Genomic DNA, 24,820 nt, shown 5'->3' on the forward strand with positions numbered 1-24,820 from the left:
AAACTCTGTTGTGCGATCAAAACATTGCTCTTAACATTGACGCAACCAATGGGATGAGTTTTGGGTGGGACTATCTGTTTATCTGATCAATTGCAGGCTGCAGGAGTGTTCTTGAAATCCAACCCTGTTTCATGACACATCATAATAGAATGAGATGGCAAAATCAAAAGAAATCGTATGTGTTGGCTTCTACAAAACTAAAATACACCAAAGAAAAAAGTAAATTCTAACCCCTTACACAAACACTAAATTTAATTCATTTAATCATTATGCTTCCATCCAAGGGTTTTTTTGTGACAAAAACTGTAGCGTATCAATAAGTTTGCCAATATAGCTAATGGAAACGCAAATTAAGTGTCAACATAATATTTTTCTGTTTAACTCTAGCGCATAAACTCTATGTCGATACTTCAAATGTCACGAAAAACTGGTTTGGAAACACTTTTTGTCGAGAAAATTGGCATTAATGAAAACATTTTGTGTCACATGACATAATTTACCAAAATTGTTAGCCTGTGTTCATCATGACGACAAGGTATACATCTTTGAAAGCCAATTTATTGTATGTGAAGCATGAATGAATGGCCACTATATGATACATTTCATCACGGTATACATCTGTTTATTTTTTTTAAAGTTGCCTCTCCACACCATTCGAAATAATAGATGGCAGTCATGAAATGAATCCACCATACAAAACACGTATCATTTCTGTGCACAAAGATGTTTTAAATTAAAAATAAATACATAATACTAGGAGAAAAACATCAGTGTGCTTTTTTGGAACAATAACAGCCCAATTATATTAAATTATTGTTTATCTTACTGTTGCCAGCAAATGCCAGCAACATTCCCTTTATTAAATTAAATACATTCCCAAACAAAGAAAATATTGTTAAGACTACATTCTTGCCTTTTATTTACACAAACTTAAATGAGCCTTACCCAGTTCTGCAGATGAAAAAATATCAGCTGAATTACATTTTCAGAATGTTCTAGACTTTTGTCAAGACTATAAACTATCAGAATTATTTGTCCAATGCTGAGTTCACTTTCAGAAAACCAGCTTCAGGAAATATAAATTGCATTTTGACATTAAATTAATTTTAGATGACAATCAAGTTCAGTTGGTGGTTAAAAGTTGCTGGAGAAATATGCGGGACATAATGCAGTTGTGATGGCAAGGCTTTAGATTAGATGATTGTTCAAATATTGAATATCAGGAATGTATCATATGTAATCCCTGATACACCACATTATTTGTGAAATTAAAATGACAGTTTTATGCATGGGGGGGGGGGCATCTGGGAGGCGAATTAGTGAATTAGTGATAAACACACATTTCTGTATGAAACGGCTTAAGGGCAGATTTATTTTGCGATAAACCAAAACTTATGTGACAAAGTGTTTTTTTTAGCATGACGTCACCATTTTTGTTGATAAAAGGCCATTTGAATGGAAACAGGCAGAAAACGGCAAATTTCGTAAACTTTTTTTTACGCATTTTCACTTTCTCAATAACAAAACAGCACGAAAAGTGGGTTGAAAATAGGTGTTTGAACTTTTTGGATGAAAATACATTTGTTTACAACAGAAGAAATAAAACGTCTTACAGATTATTGACATACATCAGTCATTTGTATTGAATAAAAAAATATGGAATGACCAGCCAAATTCTGAAAATAAATTGTTGGATTAGAGGCTAGCTAAAATGTTATGCCTGTATTGAATCCATTTGAAATTATATATGTTGATTGATTGATTGATTGGCTGGAAATAAAAGTTGTATCTTTTTGTACGAGCCCAGTCAAACGATATCTTACAATTTTATTACAAATATAGTCATGAGACAATGTTGGAAAACCTGTTTGAAAACAATGTTCTGTTTGGTGATGCTGTGGTGCAGATATTACATTTTAACTTTCTGGTGACTCTTTTTGAAAAGTTTTATTTACAAAACAGTAATAGTAAGAAACCGTGTTTTTGTGCTTTTAAAACATGCTTAGGCATCAGACAAAAACTTGTCAGCGATCTGTCAGAAGGGAAGAGCACAGGATGTATGTACAAAGCCAGGATTATCTGGACAGCATCAGATCATGCTGCAGTTGATCTAAAGGGCAGCTGCAACCTGTACAAGAAGAGTGAGACAACACCGCACTGTATCTTAAGCAGGACATATCTGCAGGGCTGTAATGAAACAAGCGCCAACAAAACATCATTGTTCGGCTTTAAAGGGTACAGCCAAAACCCACAACATCAGGGAGAACAGAAATACATTCGAGCAGAGAGCCACTGCTGTCTCCTCCGAGCTGACATCGCCAAAGTGCAAAGGGTGAGACGGGCACAAAGGCACAGCTCCGAGCCGCCTGCGGATGATTCAGCTGCGGATGCTTCACTCTCTGAAGTGTTTCTCCCTGAGGGATGGCCGCAGGGGTCAGGAAAGTTTCTGCAAGCATTAAAGAACTCAGTCTCACCTCGATGCAATGCAACAAGGGGAATATACAGAGCGCTGACATATAAATCACGCTAATCCTATTATGTGCAGACGCTCCCCTTGGCCTAGCTGTGTTTGATATGTCAGGTCTGTGGAGGGACAGACATACCACGAGCGAGAATGTACTCATTTCCCTTGAGGAGAATTGCATTCAGTGAGCATCTACATGTTTCTGTATTCACCTAGCCCCGCCCCTCCACATAATTCACCATTACCCCGCCCAAACCTTCCAAAATTACGAGGGATATGATGTCACATTCTAGGGATTCTGTTTTTAATCAATATTAAATGAACAGTATGAAATAATGAATTCCAAATGTCAAAAAAGACTCTGCACCTTTTCGTATCACTGTAAACCCAGAAGCTTTAAAGTTGTTTTCCTTCATATTGAGCCAAGAGGTAAATCTGCCTTGACTAGATCCTCTAGTCTTTGAACTATGAGTTCTCCAATCAGAGGTCACCATAGGTGAACTTTCTAACTTAGCAGAGGATGAACCTTCTACCCTGCCCCTCCAAATAATTTACCCTAGCCCACCTCCTCCACTTAATCCCTATTGCCCAGTCCTTCTACTTGGTGTTGGCGACTTGCACAGTGACCCTGTCATTGGCAATCCTGTCTGCCAGAGCAATCTCATCATTGGTCGGCTTACGCATTGACATCCCCACCAGTTATTTTTACTGCCTTGTTTGATCTCCCAGGTCACACTTACATTACAGTAGCCTACCATCAGAGAGTTGTGAGGACATTATTTTCTTGTGGGTGCAGAGCTAGTCACATGATAACTGGTGCAAAGATTGCAAATATTTTCAATGTAAGTCGGAAGGGACCCTGCGCCACCTAAACACCACAATAGAGATGGATGGGAATGCTAACTGATACCTCTCTCCAGGTGTTTTAAAATTCCTTGCCTTCACATAATTCCTCTAGTGCCGTCTCCAACCCATTTCATCACTGCCCCACCTATCCACCTAATATATCTAGCACCGTCCCACTACCTATTTCAACATAGACCCACCCCTCCACCTCAGAAGATATATGCTCCACACCAATAACCTAATTAAATATATCTCCACTCTTCTACCCAATTCAATATAGCTCTGCCCCTCGACCTAATTCAATATAGCTTTTCCCCTCCACCTAGACATCTAGCTCCGCCACTCTACCTAATTCAATATAGCTCTGCCCCTCTACCTAATTCAATATAGCTTTTCCCCTCCACCTAGACATCTAGCTCCGCCACTCTACCTAATTCAATATAGCTCCGCCCCTCTACCTTATTCAATATAGCTTTTCCCCTCCACCTAGACATCTAGCTCCGCCACTCTACCTAATTCAATATAGCTCCAGCCCTCTACCTAATTCAATATAGCTTTTCCCCTCCACCTAGACATCTAGCTCCGCCACTCTACCTAATTCAATATAGCTCCACCCCTCTACCTTATTCAGTATAGCTCTGCCCCTCCACCTAGACATCCATCTCCACCCCTCTACCTTATTCAGTATAGCTCTGCCCCTCCACCTAGACATCCATCTCCACCCCTCTACCTAATTCAGTATAGCTCTTCCCCTTCACCTAGACATCTAGCTCCGCCCCTCTACCTAATTCAATATAGCTCCACCCCTCTACCTAATTTAATATAGCTCTGCCTCTCTACCTAATTCAATATAGCTCCACCCCTCTACCTAAGTCAATATAGCTTTGCCCCTCAACCTAGACATCTAGCTCCGCCCCTCTACCTAATTCAGTATAGCTCTGCCCCTCTACCTAGTCATCTAGCCCAGCCCCTTTACCTAATTCATCATCAGTCATAGTCTACCGAGTCAATCTAGTGCCACTTGTTGGTTGAAAGAATAATTATGCCTATCATAGCCCAGCCTTCTTCACCTAATCCATCATAGCCTCTTTCTCCTCATTACCTCATTGGCCACCCTTCTCTATCTATTCCAGCTAGGCCCATCCCTCCTCCTTATTCAACATTAGCCCTAAAGATAATTTCAAATACCTTTGCATAGCAGAACACTCATTGATAATACGATTAAGATTATCTGATTGCTCAGAGAGTCTAGATCTTTTAATATGAAATAATTACATCAACCTGCATGCAGTATTTGACTGTTACTCTCACCGTGGAGGGACAGATGGTGTTCTTGCCGGGCAAACCCAGAGCCTGCTTCAGTGACTTCACAGACAGACAGATGACATCACAGAGAGACTACATGTGTCCCCCAGACTGCTCTCAGTCTCGGCCAGATGGTCCTGACAGCTTGTCCATTGCGGGACTACATGTCTCTACAATTTCATCTCAAGCCTTGCTTTAGTACGCAGCCGACACAGAGGGGTGATATTTCATGAGACAGCTTCATTTGCTTTGCTCACATTATGTGACACTCAGTTACTATTATCACAATAACATTGTATAATGCAGCATAATATTTTGAACGACAGATTGTGCAAAAATGTCAATGCTGATCTGAGGAAATGTCAAAGTCATCAGCAATGAGAATAACAATCGTGGGCTCAATTATTACTCTAAACAGAAACAAACTGTTCAGAGCCTTTTGATACAGAAAAGCATTTTGGTTGAACACTGCTATTATAATTGAAACAGTTTCTTTGTTTATCTGTTTACCTGAATACATCTTAATATGCTGTTACAACATTGCTGTCAAAACAAGTGCCACTTTACACCCCCCCCCACCTTTTCACTTTAATTTAGTCCGCATAATCAGTACAATATTAAACTCCTTGCTGTGCAAGTACCAGACAATAAAAACTTAAAGAAAGTCTCTTTATTGAGAATGAGTTCTTTGTGATGTGATTTCAAGCAACGTGTCATGTCACTCATTTATTAAACATGGGGGTTGTGGGAAGAACGGCCTGTGATGCTCAAGCCAATGCCGTCCCCGAGAGGATAAGAAATGCCTCCCTCTTTGGATTGATCGTGTTCCTCCCAGTGGCTACATTGTTTTGCTATGCTAGTAAAGTTTATTATGTTCAAAGAGTGCCCACAAAAGACCCTCCGGCAAGAAATGACACAAAATGTCCTTCTTGTGTTTGGGGGACCTTTTGAATGCTCATGGTAAAGTGTCATCTATGTCTACACTGATATATTTACATTTATTCACTCGGCAGATGCTTTCATCGAAGTGAATTCCAGTGCATTCAAGATATTTTTATTAGTGTATTTTTTTTTCCTGGGAATTGAACCTATGACCTTGGTGTTGCGAGTCAAGACTGAATTATCTAATCTGAAATTGCTGTATATACCGATTTCTTCAATTATATGACCAAGATGATGCAAGCAGAGGTCAGTGAGGTGTGCCTTGCAGTCTGGCCGGAAGCTTGTGGCAGTTCATTCCATCAAGTCCAAGATTCAGGCAGTGGCCAGTGAACAATCTCTTGTTATATGGCTGGAGTTGGCAGAAGTCAATTATTATAGACTGAAGTGGTGCAGACATTGATTATCGAAGTGTCATTGACTGTCTGGTTGGCGCAGGCTGCAGTTTGATATCGCCTAGCGACACATAGTGGTGGGAGTGGGACAATTGGTCTATAAGTTTGTTTGATAACTAGTAGTAAGCTTGTTTTTGTTAATGTGGTTAAAACTTGTATATAAAGTATTATATTTTTAGTAATAAACTATATAATTACATCACCAAGTCCTTAAAATATATGTGGTACTACATATGACATGAATCTTTAGTTCACTAGCACCAGTGCAAACACCTAAAACGTGAGTGGTGGTGGTGTAGTGGTCTAAAGCACTAAACTGTTTATCAGAAGTTTGCTGGTTCGATTCTCACAGTCACCACCATTGTGTCCTTGAGCAAGGCACTTAACTCCAAGTTGCTCCTGGGGGATTGTCCCTGTAGTAACGGCTCTGTAAGTTGGATAAAAGTGTCTGCCAAATGCATAAATATAAATATATATAAAAAAGTAAGCGTACAGCCCTGTCCTGATCAATGCTGTCAAAGTCTTAGCTAAGATGTATTATTGTACAGTCTGACATTAAAGACGGCTGTATCATATCGCATTGCACGACGGCCTGGAATACTTGACACTGATTGGTCAATGGTGCCATCTAGTGGCCAATTATTGCTCCATAACAACCGCAGCTCCGCTCATCTGGGGTCTACGAGCTGTCTCTCCTGCTTCATGAAGCACTCTGTGATGTCTTCAAGTAATCTAATAAAATAATCTAAACTCAAATCAATGTTTCATGTGTAATAATTAATTTATTTGGCAAGTAGTCTTGTAATAAAATGTACACTAAGCAGTCAGATGTCCATTCATTAAAAAATAAACAACCGTATAGCTGGAATTTCAGCTGTTCAGCGATTTATTTCTTCTCACATAATTACACAATTTTTAATGCATGTCCATGTATTTTTTTTTTTTTTGCAAGTAGTCTTGTAATAGGCTAGATACTGGGGAGTCAGGTGGTCATTTTCACAAAATAAACACCAGTAGAACTCTGATACAAGCCAGAGATTGATTTTAGTGGTTCAGCCATTTCCTTCAGCTCAAATTACATATATTCATCACAAATCAATATTTTATTTACATGTATTTATTTATTTGGTTAGTAGCCTTGTAATGCTATATGGACCTATATATTATAATGTACAGGTGATCAGGACCCCGACACGTTTATTGTGCGATAACAACCGGCTGACTGTAAATTACTCCTTTACATTCCTTACCCTAGTTACAATCTTATAACGACAGCAGTGTACACAGAACCTCTAAAAAGTCACCTTTCCTATATTTAGTGTAATGAATGATCTGAGGTGAAGAAGTGTATGAAAATGCACCACATGCACATGTTTCTTGTTACATCCCTTCCTGTGTCCGTCACCCCACCAAAAAACTAAACATATTTGCTCTGTCAGTCTCATGTTACACAGCCCTCATCCCAGTACTGAGATTGAGCTGTGTGTGTGTGTGTGTGTGTGTGTGTGTGTGTGTGTGGGTGAGACAATGCCAATATCCATTGCTTTTTTTTCCGGAACGAGGAAAGAAAATAGGAGGAAAGTCAAAAGAAAGGGAATGCCACTCGCTGCTGTAAAAGTCTGAATGTCACTTGACTTCCTCTAAACAGAGAATATTCCTCCGGAGACTAAAAGTGTGTGCTTCAGCACTTTGATTATCTCTTATGCTGCTCGTTATGATTCTCCCAGAAGTATCTTTGTGAAATTTCACTGGGATTCAACAGCTGGAACGTAAGCTCTGAGCTGAAGCAGTTAGCACACTGTCGCTGTCTCACTGTCAAAACCATCCACAAATACTGCAACGTAATGAACGAAAACTCCACATCCTCTACTGCAGAATAAACTGCACACTGAGCAGACATTTGTACACTGTACATCTTAACTCTGTCCAGATGGCAGTTTTTATTTACTTTGCTGAACACTTTAGATGTAAAAATGCAAGCTTTTGTTTGTACAGTCTTCTTTATCAAGTCATTTCCATTTTCTTTTTATCAAAATACAATGCACTCCTTTCCCTTAAAGGGACAGTTCACCCAAAGATGAAAATCCTGTCATTATTTACCCACCCTCATGTTGTTCCAACCCGTATGATTTTCTTTCTATCGTGGAACACAAAATTAGAAATCTTGCAGAATGTTCTGGATGTTTTTATTCCTTCTTCCATGTAATGAATGTGAGATAAAAGTAGTACGATTCATGCACAGTGTTATATTACATATTACTAATTACTTCTCTAAAATTATAATCAGATTACTTTACTTTTTGAATTCAGTATTAATTAAGTACTAAGTAATCACATTACAAATTCATTTTAAGTTACTTTCTAAAACAGTTTTCACAGAAAGTCAACGTTTCAAAATGATACGACGCATTTCTCCCTAAAGTTAGGTCACGCACCCTTCCGCTGTCACAGAAACACAGACTTACATTTAACATATTTATGAAGATGGTTCATTGTGTTCTACATAATAGTAACAAATATTTATAAATCCTATAGTGTTCTTAAAAGTAATTACTTAATTGCAAGTCAGTTACTGTAATCAGATTACACCCAACACTGCTCATGCATTATATTCCATGTCTTCAAGTTATACGATAACTCTGTGTGCCAAAAACACCAAGTCGTTCTTCACCTCGCATCAGTCAAAGCTATCGCAATCTAAATGGAAGCAGACTTACAATTGATTTGGGTTTGTTCCTCACACAAATCTATTGAATGTCTTCAGAAGACTTGGAAAATAGCACATGGGTCGTATGGTCTACTTTTATTGTTTTTAAGAAGCATTAACTCTTTCCCCGCCAGCGTTTTTAAAAAAAAGTTGCCAGCCACCGCCAGGGTTTTTGACGATTTTCGCAAAATTTTAATGGCCCGCAGAATATTTTCTTCCATGAATATATGAAGATGCTGTATATCAAAATAAAGATCTGAGCCTCTGCTTTTAGGCAAAAAAAACGATTTTATTTTATCTTCATTTGTTCTTTTTTTATTGCGACTTGAACAGAGGTAGGTTTTGTCAAAAAACAACATTTCAGACAAAAAGCTGATAAAAAGGCATGTTTATGTCTGATATTTTGAGCTTCTCATACTCCACTTCTTCATGTTTGAGACGATCGCAGTCTGTTTCTTTGATCAAAGAGTTGCGTACTCTTTCAAAACATGCGGAGAGGTCTTCCTTACCGTATAACACCTAAAACACGGATACCCGTAAAATTCCGTGTTTGGCGGGGAAAGGGTTAATGTAATTTTTGGAGCCAAACACAGCTGAAAGATATTTGTTTTGTTAAATGAAGCTTAACGTTGTCTTTGTGTTTGTTTTTGAGTTGTCACAGTATGCAATAGACTGGCATGTCTTAAGGTCAATATTAGGTCAAAAATGGCAAAAAAGAAACATCTTTTTCTAGAAACTCGACTGTCAATCATTGTTTTGAGGAATAAAGGCTTTATACAGTGTTGGGAGGGTTACTTTTGAAATGTATTCCACTACAGATTACAGAATACATGTTGTAAAATGTAATTAGTAATGTATTCTAAATACTTTGGATTACTTCTTCAGCACTGGTAGATTTTTTTCACTTGTTTTGACTATAAAATCTCTGCCAGTACAGTAAGACAAAATACACACGTTAAAAATACATTCTCTGAAAAACCCAAATATCTTACGCAGTGCTGTTTCTAAAACAAGATCAATCAAATGTATCTTGTTTTGAGGATTTTTAGATATTTTTACAGGAAAACAATACAAAAATGATCAAGAGTATGATTTTTGCCCTAACATCAAAGGTATTTCTAGAAAAAAATGAAATTATAATCTAACGTGAATTTTCTTGATAAATAAATCTGATGGTGTCTTGTAACATGTGCATGTAAATGGCTAGAAAAAGCATTTTATCTTAGCGTAAAGCTGACAATATACATAAGGTTTATTTCTATTTCTTCTGCTTCAAACTTACTTCAAACGTACTTCTTTGTCTGCTCGTATGAATGTAACACATCATAAGAAAGTGTTTCACCGCTGTTCAACTGGCTCTAACAAGGACAGAAAGAGATGTGGAAGACCAGATGTACAACTAAACAAGAGGAGAAGAACATCAGAGTCTCTAGTTTGAGAAATAGTGACCACTTTGGTGAATAAAAGAACCAATTTCTTTCCATAAGAAATTAATATTTTCAATATTAATATTTATCATGATATACATTTGATACCATTAATAAGGGCAGAAATGCATTCCACATGTTTGTTAGACCTCAAGAATAAATGAAACATAGCATGATGTTTACAATTAACTCCAGAGGGTAAGCTATCTTTAAAGTGTACTCAGTTTATGATTGAATCCTACATAAGCTTTTTGACCTCTTTTTGATCAAATTTATCCTCAGCTGATGTTTGGCTCCACTGAAAGAATTTATTGTGATGCTCCACACTCCGGCCCAGTAGGTGGCGGTAATACTCTGGATTGCCAACCGCCAATAAACATCACACGAATAAGAAATACTTCATTCCATGTGTCAGAAAATTAGTGGATGTGACCGCTCTAATGGTCCTAAAGAGCACGTGAGTCCACATGTAAGCCAAAAGTTTCATAGAAGCAGCAAGAAATTACATGGTTTTGTTTTTCACCTCACATTTACTTTTTCTGACACTATCACTTTTAGCGCCACACAGTGGACATTTCACCCCAGAACTGTCATGATACGTGTAAGGTACCACATAATATCATTTAGTAAAAATGTCACTGCTGTCATGTCATTTTCAAGAGATCAGGTTGGGCAATCTTAATGTCCAGTGATAAATATGGGTCCAGAAACAAAAGCAGTTGTGAACCATTGGATAGAACATCATTGACCAGATTAATGAAGACTTCTGTATGTCTGTGTGTTGCAGATATCCGTGGATTGCAGGTGTTTCTGGACCAGACCTCTCGGCAGGGTTTGGACGTGTCTCTGCAGCGTGTGGACAGAAACATCAGCGGGGTGTTCTCTAGTCTGTTCACCTCCATGCGCACAGAGGAGCTCAACCGCTACAGAGACACCCTCAGAAGAGCTATACTGCTGCTCAGCCCACGGGGAGCCCAGGTCTTCATTCACCAGGTCTGTCATTTGAGCCCTTATTACAGCACACACAGTTGTAGGGGTAAGATGAGCCACCCCCTGTATCTAGGGTACTGTGCACAACTATTGTTATATGACCATATATCAAATCCTTATTGGAGCGTGTCACTCATAACTCTCCAAAACTCTTTGATTATGTTTTAATAACATGTCAGTAAGCAAATTGGACAATAGTGGTATTGTGATCTGTTCCTCAATGATGTACTGGAATCAGAGTCACTTACACTGGCTGAACCCCAATGACTGCTGAGCGCCAGTCATGTGTTTTCATGCATTTGGATGAATAAGGTAATCATGAGCAGTCCATAATCTCTCCTGCTCATGGGTACTCGTCTGAAATGAGACGATCAGCTGTTAAATTAAACATGAAAAAGAACACTAACTGAAAAATGTGTTTAGAGAATGTGTGAGTGAATACACACAGACAGACTTGTCTTGTAGTTTTGTTTTTCAGAGTGTCCTAGTATAAAAAGGCTTGGGATTAGTATGGAAAACCAATGACTGATTGATGCTATTTTAGGCTGTCATTGTTTTTAACATTAATATCTTCATAATGATTTGTATGATTTTTTGAACTCAAATGAATATTTTTAGAAGAATATTTCAGCTCTGTAGGTCCATTCAATACAAGTGAATGGTGACCAGAACATCGAAGGCTAAAAAAGCACATAAGGGCGGCATAAAAGTAATCCATATGACTCGAGTGGTTTAATCCATGTCTTCAGAAGGGGTATGACAGATGTGGGTGAGAAACAGATCAATATTTAAATCCATTTTTACTATAAATCTCCACTTTTACATTCACATTCTTCTTTTTTATTTTTGGCGAATCACATTCTTCATGCATGTCACCTCCTACTGGGAAGGGAAGAGAATTTATAATGAAAAAGGACTTAAATAAAATTTAAATAAAGAATTCTGAAAAAAGAATTAGCCAAAAAATAAATAAATACATTTTCTGTCATCATGTTGGCATTACAGGCCACACACTGATGCCACTTGAGGTCTTTTCCTCAGTCCATGCTAAAAAGAGCAGAATAATGAAATATAATGATAGTGCTTCATTTGTTACTTTATTCCTTACATGTGGAAGTGTTGATGAGGCATTCTGTCATGTGGAAACAATGGGATGCTGGAAGATGTGAAGTGTTGATTGCTCAGGGTGACTTAACACATTGTGTAAAGACTCACTGTTTCATGTTCATTTACCTTTATAAAGGTCAATTTGACCATGAAATGCAAAGCAATGATATTATCTTGCTTTTCATTTCATGGTCAAATCGAATGAGAATACATGTGCTGACCCTGAAAGCAGGTGCATAGATTTATTAGAATTATTTTAACATTGTATGATATTGGTGGAGGACCAGCATTGCCATGTTTTTCACCAGCAAAACAACATGCACTAAAGCATTGTGCCAGTGTGTCCTGTTGTTAGGCCAGTCTTTTGCCAGCTTCCAGAGCCAAACATTCGCTTGTTTTGTGGCACTCAGTTTTTCTGTTAAGGGAGAGGACAAGTGGACGGGACCAATGAGCTCTAAAATACCTGGAGAGAGCATAAGTTAGCATTCCCATTCATCTCTATTGTGGTGCTCAGCTGGCACAGGGTCCCTCCGACAGCCCCAAAGTATTTGAGATCTTTGCATCAGTTGGCATGTGACTAGCTCTGCAGCCGCAGAAAAATTACATCCTCACAACTCTCATAACACAACATGAGCACAGTAATGGTAGGCTACAGTAATGCAAATGTAACTTGAGTGATCAGATATTTTTGATTATAAATAATAAAAACAATTAGGGCTGTTTCAAACTTAAAAACGGTATGTTTATTATGCAAAGCAACTTAGATGCTCCTAAAACATCCGTCTGATGCAGGTGTACATTGGCGCGTCCATAAAGTGTGGCTCAGGTGGTAGAGCGGGTCGGGTGCCAATCTCAGGGTTGGTGGTTTGATTCCTGGCCCACATGACTCCACATGCCGAAGTGTCCTTGGGCAAGACACTGAACCCCAAGTTGCTCCCAATGGCAGGCTGGCGCCTTGCATGGCAGCTCTGCCATCATTGGTGTGTGTGTGTGTGTGTGTGTGTGTGTGTGTGTGTGTGTGTATGTGTGTGTGTGGGGGGGGGGGGAATGTGTGTGTGATTGGGTGAATGGGACACAGTGCTTTGGTAACCTCTAAGGTTAAAAAAAGCGCTATATTAGTGAAGACCATTTACCATTTAAATAAGCACTTATAATAAATCTCGGACTGATTGACAAATTTAGTTGCAAAACGGAGTGCTGTGAACTGTAGACCAATGATAAACTAATGTTCAATAATATATCAATATATCAGCTAATATTTATATATGTGATAATTGTGATTCATTCGATTAATTAATCGCCATACCATGTAATTAATTCGATAAAAAATTGTCATTGATTGACAGCCCTAAAAACAAAACCCCAAATAAATAACTATAAATAAATGACTGATGGAAGAGTGGCAATTAGTGGCGTCATTCCAGATGAATGTATAATGAATTATGCATTACAAATGAGTTTAACACGTTGCTATAATCAATATGGTTTAAATATTACAAAAACACAGCTATAGTTCCCAGACTTGCTAAAAAAGACATTTATTGACAAAATATTATACAAGTAATATAATGGTATATATTATATGATTTTAATGTGTTAGCTATACTTCCCTGATGGAAAAGATGAAAAATAATGATCTATTCTAGTTAAACCATCATCATGAAGATACATCAAACATACACATGTATTTATTATTTTAATAAAAGCTGGAGTATGTAACTTTTTCATTGTTAAATACTACACACAGTACTTAAAATCTGTAAACAAAAATTCCTGTGTTTGTTTTGAGCGACCCACTTAGACCCACCCCAACAATTTTACTCATCCAATAGCGTGAGGTGGGGGCGGGACTATCTGACTGTTTGAACAACACGCAAGTGGTGTATTCAGAAAGCTGTTTTACTTCTTTTTGTCATGTGACGGTCACATTAAAACTGACTTGGAAACATTTCACCAGTTCATCATTTATTTTTGGTACTTTTCAAATGAGATTTATGTTTCGATTTGGCTTTTTTTTGTCTTGTCCCAGACCCAGACTATTGATATTAAACTATGAAAATCCATGATAAAAATACAATTTATGACATGTTTAAAACTATGCTCATCTACACAAAGTGTGAAATAAACCAAAATCATTTTAATATGTATTGTGTGAAAATTATTTACATCGATTTTCCAAAAATGACAACCATTTCCAACACACCAAACAATTGCAGTGAATGTGTTTAATAAGAAAGCACAAAGAAAAAGACAATTTTAGATAAATATCACTATTTTCTTTTATATTTAGGTTGAAGAAAAACCCATACATGCTTATCGAACTGTGTACTGTTTCTACAGCCAAACTGTCCAGTAATGACACCAAACAATTTCACCATGAACATGTTCCAACAGAATTGTGCCAACTACAAAAGAAATCAGACTCCGTTAGATCTAAAAACAGGCAGAGATTAAGATTCCTCAAACAACCAAAGTACGGTAGCACTCCTGCCGCCTCTCTTTAAACAGTCACATCAGCATTTTAAAAAGAGATTTGATCGTTAGATGTCTTCAAACTGTTTCTTTTTTTAGAGGATTAAACTTCCTGCTTTCTCTCTTCGTTTTCTTAGTTTGAAGTGGCCTGAACTCAAACCGAGAACAGAATTTTTTGAAAGTTGCAGGATTTGTATTATCGTTACACAAGGCAGAAGTTAAAGCTCATGTGGTAAAGATGTAGCTGTGTATTTGCTAATATTATACCCTGTAATCAAAGACGTTCCTCCATAGATAGCTTCTCACACTGTCAATCAGATCCTGGGTTGATTAGACTTCATTATTATTTTATGAATACACAGATGAATAAACATTGGTGCAAATCAAAATGAGATTTTAGTGGCTCGTAGCTCATGTCTGTGAGCTTTCAGGTTAACATCGACGTACATGCTAGTGTACTCACTCCTAAAAGCTGAAATATGAAGACATCATCTCCTGCTCAGGGATGAATACAGATCTTTTTCATGGGGGGTTTCAATGGAAGAGATCTCTTGGACTATTCCCCATTCTCTGGTTCAGTTGTGTTTGAGGTCACAGTTTGGAGGTGAAAAGATAAGCCCCAGGGAAGCAGCACTGCCTCACTTTGCAGTCATAGTTCTAGTCATGTTTTCGTGGAAAGGATTGTTTCTGTCCTCCACTGCCCGTAGTGACGGCGCTTTTGCTATAACTCTCTTCAGCTTCAGGGTTCTCGTGTTTCCTCTTGCACTTCTGCACGTGTGTGTGTGACCCGTTGTGAATGTCCCATTAATGCTCATATCTCCATGATTTCTCCTCCTTTATTGCTGTGGCTGTTTCTCATAGACACAAGTGTTGGAGTGGTGCGGCCGTTGCTACTGGAGTCTGATTGAGTGGCATCAGTTATCAGGCGTGATGGATGACAGTCAGTGGGGAGGATGTTACTGTGTAAGGTGGGACACAAAGAGACTCTTCAGGTGTAGGCCTAGTTAGAGCTTTTGTATGATGAAAGAGAGGTCTGATGGGTATCAGGATAAGTGAGGTCTATTGCAGACACAAATTTTAAGAGGTCATGACATATTTATGTTTTTTTTAGACTGTTTTCTTTTTGATTACCCCGGAGCACTATGAGATAATGTTATTTAGGGTTTATTGCTCCAACACAGTTATCATTTATGTATTAATTAATAGAGGTCTGCACAGGCATTCAGGGTTTTCTTGGGTCAGTTTATTAAATAATAAGAATTTGACAGTTGTTTTTTTCACTTCATGAAGGTAACTATTTCTATAGGGCTAGATATAATATTCTAGAGATATTATATATTTTTCTATAATATATAATATATTATATAATATTCTATCTCTATAGAGTAAACATGGCTGGTTTGTGTCCTAATATCAAACATTATTAAAATAGAATTTTAGGAAGGGTGATGATTAGTTCAAAAACCTGTTATTTTGGCACATGACACTGTGTTGTAGCTGTTTTTGTCATCAGTGCTGTTTATAATGTCGAGGTTGTCTGTTTGACTATATTATCAAAATATTTACAATATTAATAATAATAACAATTATTAAAATCATTTATTTTTAACCCAAACCAGAAACAAACTCAAATATATACTGACCCAAAAGCCTGATCTCACAGTGAAATCAGAGAGATTAGATCGACTTTTCTTTCGTCAAAATCAGTATACGTTGACTGAAATTTTGAAGCGCTGCCCCCAGTGGACAAAGCGGTAAGTGTTGTAGGGCATATGAGCACATGTTAGCTCCATTTATGTCCAGGAGAGGTCCGCAAAAGCTAGTAGTGAAGCTAATTTTACCAGCTTTTCAGGACATTATACAAGGAAGAGAAAAGCATATATTTATAGATTATATCCCCAAACCCAAACATTACCTTAACCATTAGTGGAGAAAAAAGTAATGTTAGAAGGAAAAAAGTGAAACCTCCAAATCATGCTCGTTATTGATCATTTAAACGTGGTTGCGCCAGTAAACACGTTGAAACCACTGCAAACATGTCTGATAAGAATGCTGCATGTCAACACGTCGGCATACAGTCGCAATCCTAGGGTACTGAAACATCACGTGTGACACAAACCCATTTGTCAGGTCCCATCGGCCTCAGGTTAGGTAGCAGACCTCTATTAATTAATTTATGAATTATTTAAACACAATTTCATTTTCATGACCATTTTCCACCCCATTTTTGATCCTAACAATTAAACAGGATAAATCTTTTTTTTTTTGTGCTGCTGTGCCTTTAAGAATTCTATGTACAGTAAATGCTCTCTTCACATGTGACATGAGAAACAGCACTTTGCTACGAGCTGTGGGTTTGCTGTTGGGTCCAGTATAGTGTTTAACTGCCCCATCCTGCAATAACAGCCTCTTTGCAAGCTGCATGACATTGTGAGAGTCGAGATTCCTAAAACAGTCTGTACTCTCTGCAAAAGACACTCTATTTGGGCTGGGAAGGAAATTTTCTGTTCTGCTTTCATAGATCAGTGAAGTCTTTTATCTCAAAAGTTCATGATATGAGAGTTCTCATGAAAGTCAGAAATATCAATGTAAGAAGAGAAAATAATTATCCTACACACAGTGCAGCAGGTGCAGGGTTATTGCTCTTGACTTGAGTGACTCAGCAGTCGACTGCCTCACTCTAGTGTTTATAACTTTGTCATGTTCCACTTTACCTTGACATTTTCCACACTCAGTAAGTGGTCAAATAACAGTCTTTAGCACACTTCAAAAAACGTACTATTTTTAGCAACACCAGATTTGAAATTTTTAACGTAACCTCCTGAGACCTGAGCGTGACTTGATGTGCACATTTTCCATTTCCCTTTTTAATTTCTAACCAGCACAACCTAACAAACAAGCAAAATAAATAAATTGTTTTTTCTAAAAATGTATGTTCACATATGTACGTGGACAAAGTTCTGAAATTTTAAATACTGTAATACCAAGCTATATAAAGTCCAAATTTTTTTTATGAAATGTATCAGTTTAACTACAGATAATTAATATAATTAAATGCAGGTACTTTAAATGTAAGTACAATACAACAACATGAATGTACATAATAAGTAAATTCTATCAAATGCTTAAGATCATAGTAGTTAAAGACACATAATATACTGTAAAGTGGGTCTTTGTCATCTTGTTGTTTTCCAAACTGCAAAAAATCAAAGATAATTTCCAAATACGTTGCATTCAAAAAGTATTCAGACCCCTTTATTTATTTATTTTAACATTTTGTTATGTTGCAACCTTATGATCAAATGTTTTACAACTTTCCCCACATCAATCTGCACTACATACCTTATAATGACAAGCAAAAAACTGATTTTTGATAACTTTGAAAATGTATTAAAAAGAAAAACTGAAATACTGTATTACATTGACATAAGTATTCAGACCCTTTGCCATGAGTCTTGTAATTTAGCTCAGGTGCATCCCATTTCTCTGGATCATCTTTGAGATGTTTCTACACTGTGATTGGAGTCCACCTGTGGCAAATTCAGTTGATTGGACATGATTTGGAAAGGCACAAACCTGTCTATATAAGGTCTCACAGCTGAAAATGCACATCAGAGCAAAAAGCAATGCATGAGGTCAAAGGAACTGCCTGCAGAGCTCAGAGTCAGGATTGCGTTGAGGCACAAGCAATAAGGCTGCACTTAAGGTTCCCAAGAGCACAGTGTCCTCCATGATTCTTAAATGGAAGAAATTTGGAACAACCAGGACTCTTCCTAGAGCTGGTCGCCTGGCCAAACAGAGCAATCGTGGGAGAAGAGCCTTGGTAAGAGAGGTGACCAAGAACCTGATGGTCACTCTGGATGAGCTACAGAGATCATGTGTGGAGATGAGAGAAACATACAGATGGACAACCATCACTGCAACACTCCACCGATCTGGGCCTTATGGTAGAGTAGCCAGATGGAAGACTCTCCTCAGTGCAAGAAAGAAAAGAAGCACCCTAAGGACTCTCACACTGTGAGAAACAAGATTCTCTGGTCTGATGAAACAAAGATTGAACTGTCTGCATGGTGGTGGTAGCGTCATGCTGTGGGGGTGTTTTTCAGTGGCAGGGAGTGGAGGACTTGTCAGAGTTGGAGGAACGCAGCAAAATAAAGAGATATCCTTAATGAAAACCTGGTCCAGAGCACTCTGGACCTCAGACTGGGCCGAAGATTCACCTTCCAACAGGGCAATGTCCCCAAGCACACAGCCAAGACAATGCAAGAGTGGATTAGGGACAACTCAGTGAATATCCTTGCGTGTCCCAGCCAGAGCCCGGACTTGAAACCAATCGAACATATCTGGAGAGACCTGAAAATGACTGTGCACCGATAGTCCCCATCCAACCTGACAGAGCTTCAGAGGATCTACAGGGAAGAATGGCAGAAAATCCCCAAATCCAGTTGTGCAAAGCTTGTCGCAACATACCCAAAAATTCTTGAGACTGTAATCGCTGCTAAAGGTGCTTCAACTAAGTACTGGTCTGAATACTTATGTCAATGTAATTTTTCATTTTGTTTTTTTTTTATACATTTGCAACGTTACCAAAAATCTGGTTTTTGCTTTGTCATTATGGGGTAGGAGTGTATATTGATATGATTTTTTTAAAAGCATTTTTGCATAATGCTTCAACATAAAATGGGAAAAAATTAAGGGGTCTGAATACTTTCTGAATGCACTGTTTAATGGACTGACAAGTGCTTTTTTATGCTACAAAAAGCAACTAGTTCCCAAAGCAATGTTTATTAGGCAACAAGACTGTAACAGTTATGGAGTACAATTTTGTAAAGAGGCACAGTACAGTTAGAAATGGCAAAATTCTCACAGCAGACTGGTTTACTCTTTCTGTTGTAGACTCAATTTGAAAGCACTTTATTTTTGTATTATTATTTAGTCTTTGTCATGTTTTGTCTCAAGGTCATCTCTATTTTGTCTTTGCTATTGTGTTGAATGAATTAATGCTTTTGGAAAAATAGTTTGATTGATGATTTCTGTAGTAAACAAATAATCCAGATGTTATATTTTACAAGACTGTAACAGGGTTCAATGGAAAGGAGGAGGCGGGAACCGGACGAAGCATCAAATGAATGTTTTTAATAAACTTAAACGCAAAGACACACAATCATAAACGCGTACAGGGCAGCTGCCTGTAGCTCTCTCTCTCCTGAACTGCCACATCTGGTTGCACTTATCCCTCTCCTCGGCTGAGTAGCCCTCCTCCTTGTCACAAAGACCCATATTTTACAAGAACAGCACAAAAGCATATGATTCTGGTGACATTGGGAGCATCATTTGTAACATGTTATATGTAGTTTGTGTAGCATTAATGTAATTATGGGCTAAAAAGCATCGCCAGATTAAAAAGTACTCACGTGACTTCACTAGTTAAAGTTTTCTCACATTGACCTTTCAAAAAAAGTAGCCTGCTGTGACAGTACCATGGCACAGTGATGGTATTATCATGGTATTTTTTAATTTTTTTATTATTATATTTATTGTAGGTTTTCAGACAAATAGACAATACAATCACAGGACAGAACCAAACACAAACACACACACAAAAAAAAAAAAAAAAAAACACTCCTTCAGTTGGATTCAAATGTACAGAAAACCACATCACCAGGCACAGGTAAGGAAGGTCAAAACAGATGTTTGCCTAGTGAGACATTATAAACCAGGTGAGATTGTACAACATGACCACATGAGATATACATAGGTATCTTTACATTAAAGACAGAGGTCAACGGAAATAACAGTAAAATCCTAATAAAAAAACAATTTAGAAAAATGAATAGAAAAACATATTAAATAGCTTCATCATTGTTGATTTTTAACTTTTCATGGTATTTTGATATATACCATGATTTGTGCATAATACTCTTAAGGTGCATGTCCATAAAAACACATTGTAATGATGGTATTTTTTGGAACTTCATGCATTTGTCTACTGACTGTTTAAATACTCTTTTGGTTGGAAAATATGTCCGAATGATTCCGATTGAATAAAGAACCAATTCAGACCATTTTGCCAACACATTTGAGCAATTCATTGAAATGAATCGACTTGAAAGAGTAACCACTAGTTCTCATTCAAAACAGGTGATTATCAACAAACCGTCTTTACGAAAGAGCATCTTAAAATAACCAGCATAACAACTGCTGCTTTAGTTTCTCTGAACACTGGGCAGTATTGAACAAAAAAAACATGTGGTTAAAATAATTTGCCCTAGCGACGCTCCTGAATACAAGATCCTTAAGGGTAGCATATACATAGGGCAGGCCGATAAAACGATCTCGATATTTATCACGATAAACAAATCAATGATATCAATGATAAGCTTTTGAGTAATTTTCTATATTTAGCCTGTGTTCTACATCTAGATGATCAGGTGCATGTCACTAGAAACGCAAGCATTTCGGCTTTCTAACGTTAGCTGCCTTGCTAACGCTTGGGCTAATCACCACGGCCCGGGCCCGGAGTCCGGACCCCAGATTGATCCATCTGGACCACAAGACATCATGAGGCCTGTTGCGTCCTCTCATCGTCTCTAGTGAGCAGCGCGGCAAAACAAAATACACCAGATCTGATGTTTCTGTGCAGTATTCTTGAGTATTTTTCTCTAGCACCGAACACGCTTCATTTATGGCCTGTCCCGCTCTGCACACGTTGCCTCTTTCCCTGCATGTGAGTTCATTTGAGGTGCCGAATTTATATTTATTAATCAACATATTACAAGCCTTTAATAATAAACAAATAGATTTCTGTTGTAATTTTATGAAATTAATCAGAGGTCATCTTCTTTGGCATGGATGACAAGAAAAGACAATACACTGACTAGTTTGTACCGTACTCTTTCTCACTTTAATAAAAATACAAAAATGGTCCATTCAGAATTTTACATTTTCTCTCAGAGATACCCCTGAACCCCCATACAGTATCATTACGCAGTCACAAGGGCTTCTACGCGCCATATTTGCTATATGAATAAGTAATGTAAAAATAATTTGAATATAAACGTTTAACATTCATATCCAACTGCACTTGATTGATAAACTCTATAAAATATTGTAATATAAAAATATATATTTGTAATATTTTGGGAGAAGATCCCTCAGACATCACTGCTTTGGCTGTCTCTGGGCCCCCAATGCAGTTTTGTAAAGACTATTTTGACTATTTAGGATTTTTTTTCTTCCTCTTATGTCAAATTGGAAATTAAAAAAAGTGCAATGTGCAAATGTGAATGTATATCATGATAAATATTGATATTGAATGAAATGCAAATGAATATCGAGATAATATGTTTGGCCATATCACCCAGCCCTACATATACAGTACACTCCGTGAGAGGTAGTAAAAAGATATTGGCAAGATGAAGGTGACCGGTAACACTGTGCCATATTCCCCTTCAATAACTATAACTCCTCCTTCGTTTTATTCATTTTCAAAATGAATAGCCTCCATAATGCCCTATCTATCATGTGATAATGCAATGTCTCATGTCCCAGACAGAATTTAGACATTAAAGTCCACATTAAGCACCCTCAAGACATCTGTATCTCATTCACTGCATTGTGCTTTTCCTGACGAATCAGGAAATGTTGTCCTACTGCACCAGCAAGGACTTATTTGACGAGTAACAAATCCTTATGATTAACAATGATTAACACCAGTGTGAGAGGGATACTAATGCAGCAAGTGTCCCGTCTTAAGTCCTCTACCCCAGGTTTATTCTTTTACAAGATACAGTGTTGTCATTTACACAGAGTGACGTCCCCTCCGTCTTGGTTTGAATGCTAATGAGGTTCACTCAAGCTAACTGAGAGTGTTTTAACTTCCTAAAGATTTAAAATTAGCATAAATTTGCAGAGCTAAACTTTTCCTAGATGAATTAAAGAGCCCCATTAAGGTGGACGCTGATTAAAATAGCAAACCGAGGTCTCATGCTAGCTTTTGTCGGAGCAGTTTTGTTAGGGCATTTGTATGCCAGTCACCTTGGCATAAATGTGAGCTGGATATTAGACTGACGAATGGGATCGTTTGTCATGTGGAGAGAATATGCCATTTATATTGCCATTGGATATGCCACTGATAAAAGACATTGTTGTAGTATCTGCTATCAGTCACCTGTCTGACATGTCTAATCTTGCTTCCTGAACAGTTGGACAGACAGTGCAGCAAAATGTGTGTAAAGGTTTCCAAAAACAAAAACTCATTTCATTTACCAAGATTTGCCACAATCATTTGATTAAAACTTTTAGAGTTGCACCAAGTAAATTTTTTGTATGTGTCATCATGGACTTACACTGACACTTAAACTCAACAGTTTTCAGTTTCAGATGTTATAGTAGAAATGCATTATTCACAGACATTCATGATTAATTTAATCAATGAGTGAAAGTATCAATAACAGGACTGTCACTGAGATTAATTGAGTAGTATTCAGCTGGTCATGTGATTCTAACATGGCAGCCCCCATGTGAGGACTCTCTCCACTTAGAATAAAACAGCTTTTATAAAGTTACTGTCTTCATCTCATGTGAGGGCTCATTTAAATCATTCTTAAATATAAAAACTGTAAGTTCATAATTAGTGTTGGAAACCAGTAATAAGGGTTATTCAGAACTGGTTCCATTGTTTAAATACCAGAACCAAATGATTTTCAAGACTTTTGGTTCTTGAACAATGTGGACAGGATACCCTACTAAAACACTCCCATGGTGTTTTCAGTGTGGTGTTTAGTGACTCTGCAACACCATTTTTGAATTATCAGCACGAAACATGCAGCTGGACCAGTGTAGTACGATTCTCGAAGAATGATTCTTATGTGCGCGAACAGTGTGAAACAAAGGCTGAGTCTTAATTTGCCTACTTATACTACGCCCTTAAATTATTTACTTTATTTGTTGAGGAAAAGTAATCCCTTTTGAGTGTGTGAACATTCAGCAGATGTCTTTGAGACTTTATGATTTAAAATGTTTGTAAATCTGATCTTTTTAAGATGTTTAGCAGATGTTAATTTGATTGTGATGCTTTCCAGATGAAATGGTCTTAAACAGACATTTCGGAGATGTACATGTCTATCTGGGGATTACGTCATTACAACAGTTCATTGAAAGAGAATCTGACCTCTGTTATATTTCAGTGATGCTGTATATTAAATGGCAAATATAAAATAAGTAAAGACAATGTGTTCATTTGATTGATGTTTTTGTTTGGGGGGTTTTCCCTTTTAATCCATATGGACACTTTACCTGAACCTCCTGAGACCCTGTGTGACTGTTGTGTGCATTTTCCATTTTTTTTTTTGATTTGTAACTAGTAGCACCTAATAAACATGCCAATATATATATATATATATATATATATATATGTATATATATATATATTCTAGAGCAAATGTTTTCCTGTATGTCCTCATATGTGGACAGAGAGACTACATTGTGAAATATTAAATAACACTAAGCTATAGAAAGTAAATTTTTTCATCAAATTGATTATTATGTGTCCAGGAGTGTTGATTATTCATGTTTATGAGATGTTACAGACTTCTAGATGATTTTCTGTAAAGCTGAATAAATAATTCTGATTCAAAGTAATGTCCAGCATTATTCAATCACTGCCAATCATGTTCAAATAAAATGATCCATTATAAATGGTGAATCTATGTACTGATGATCATTGTCACATGTGTGTCAAACATGTTGAGTGATCCAAACATCATCTGCAGCCTGAAACTGCACTTTTGATCAGATTTTTAGGAGTGAACGCACTTAACTGTATAGAGAGCTATAGGATGATCCCTTGCTCCCTATTTAGTGAATGACTTAACCTCCAGTGTGCTGTCTGTCTGCACTGGTCTCAGAACAGTTTGAAATGCACCTTATTTTCATCCTAATTCCATATAAAGCCTCTGAAACCAAAATGTTTCAGCTTTTACATGAATACATTTATCCTCAATGTGATAATACACAGTGAATATATAGGAATGCATGAACTAATGTTAATGAATAGAATCGAATTGTACAGTAATAACAAAATAATATATAACAAAATGTTTATTAAAATGAAGCGAAATGACACACAGATGTGTTAAAGTTGAAAGTTATTCAAAATAACAAACAT

The 24,820-nt window shown here is 37.4% G+C and overlaps 1 protein-coding gene across 1 annotated transcript in view; it reads left to right on the plus strand.

Annotated features, from left to right (window-relative positions):
- The window catches only part of grid1b (glutamate receptor, ionotropic, delta 1b), a 711,417-nt gene that overhangs the window by 416,966 nt on the left and 269,631 nt on the right, over window positions 1-24,820 (plus strand). The window contains exon 4 of the mRNA XM_052102777.1: window positions 10,871-11,076. Coding sequence (XP_051958737.1) covers window positions 10,871-11,076 — 206 coding nt within the window. The remainder of the gene's footprint in view (window positions 1-10,870; window positions 11,077-24,820) is intronic.

This window comes from Xyrauchen texanus, chromosome 33 (genome assembly GCF_025860055.1).
Source record: "Xyrauchen texanus isolate HMW12.3.18 chromosome 33, RBS_HiC_50CHRs, whole genome shotgun sequence".
In the NCBI taxonomy this organism is placed as follows: domain Eukaryota; kingdom Metazoa; phylum Chordata; class Actinopteri; order Cypriniformes; family Catostomidae; genus Xyrauchen; species Xyrauchen texanus.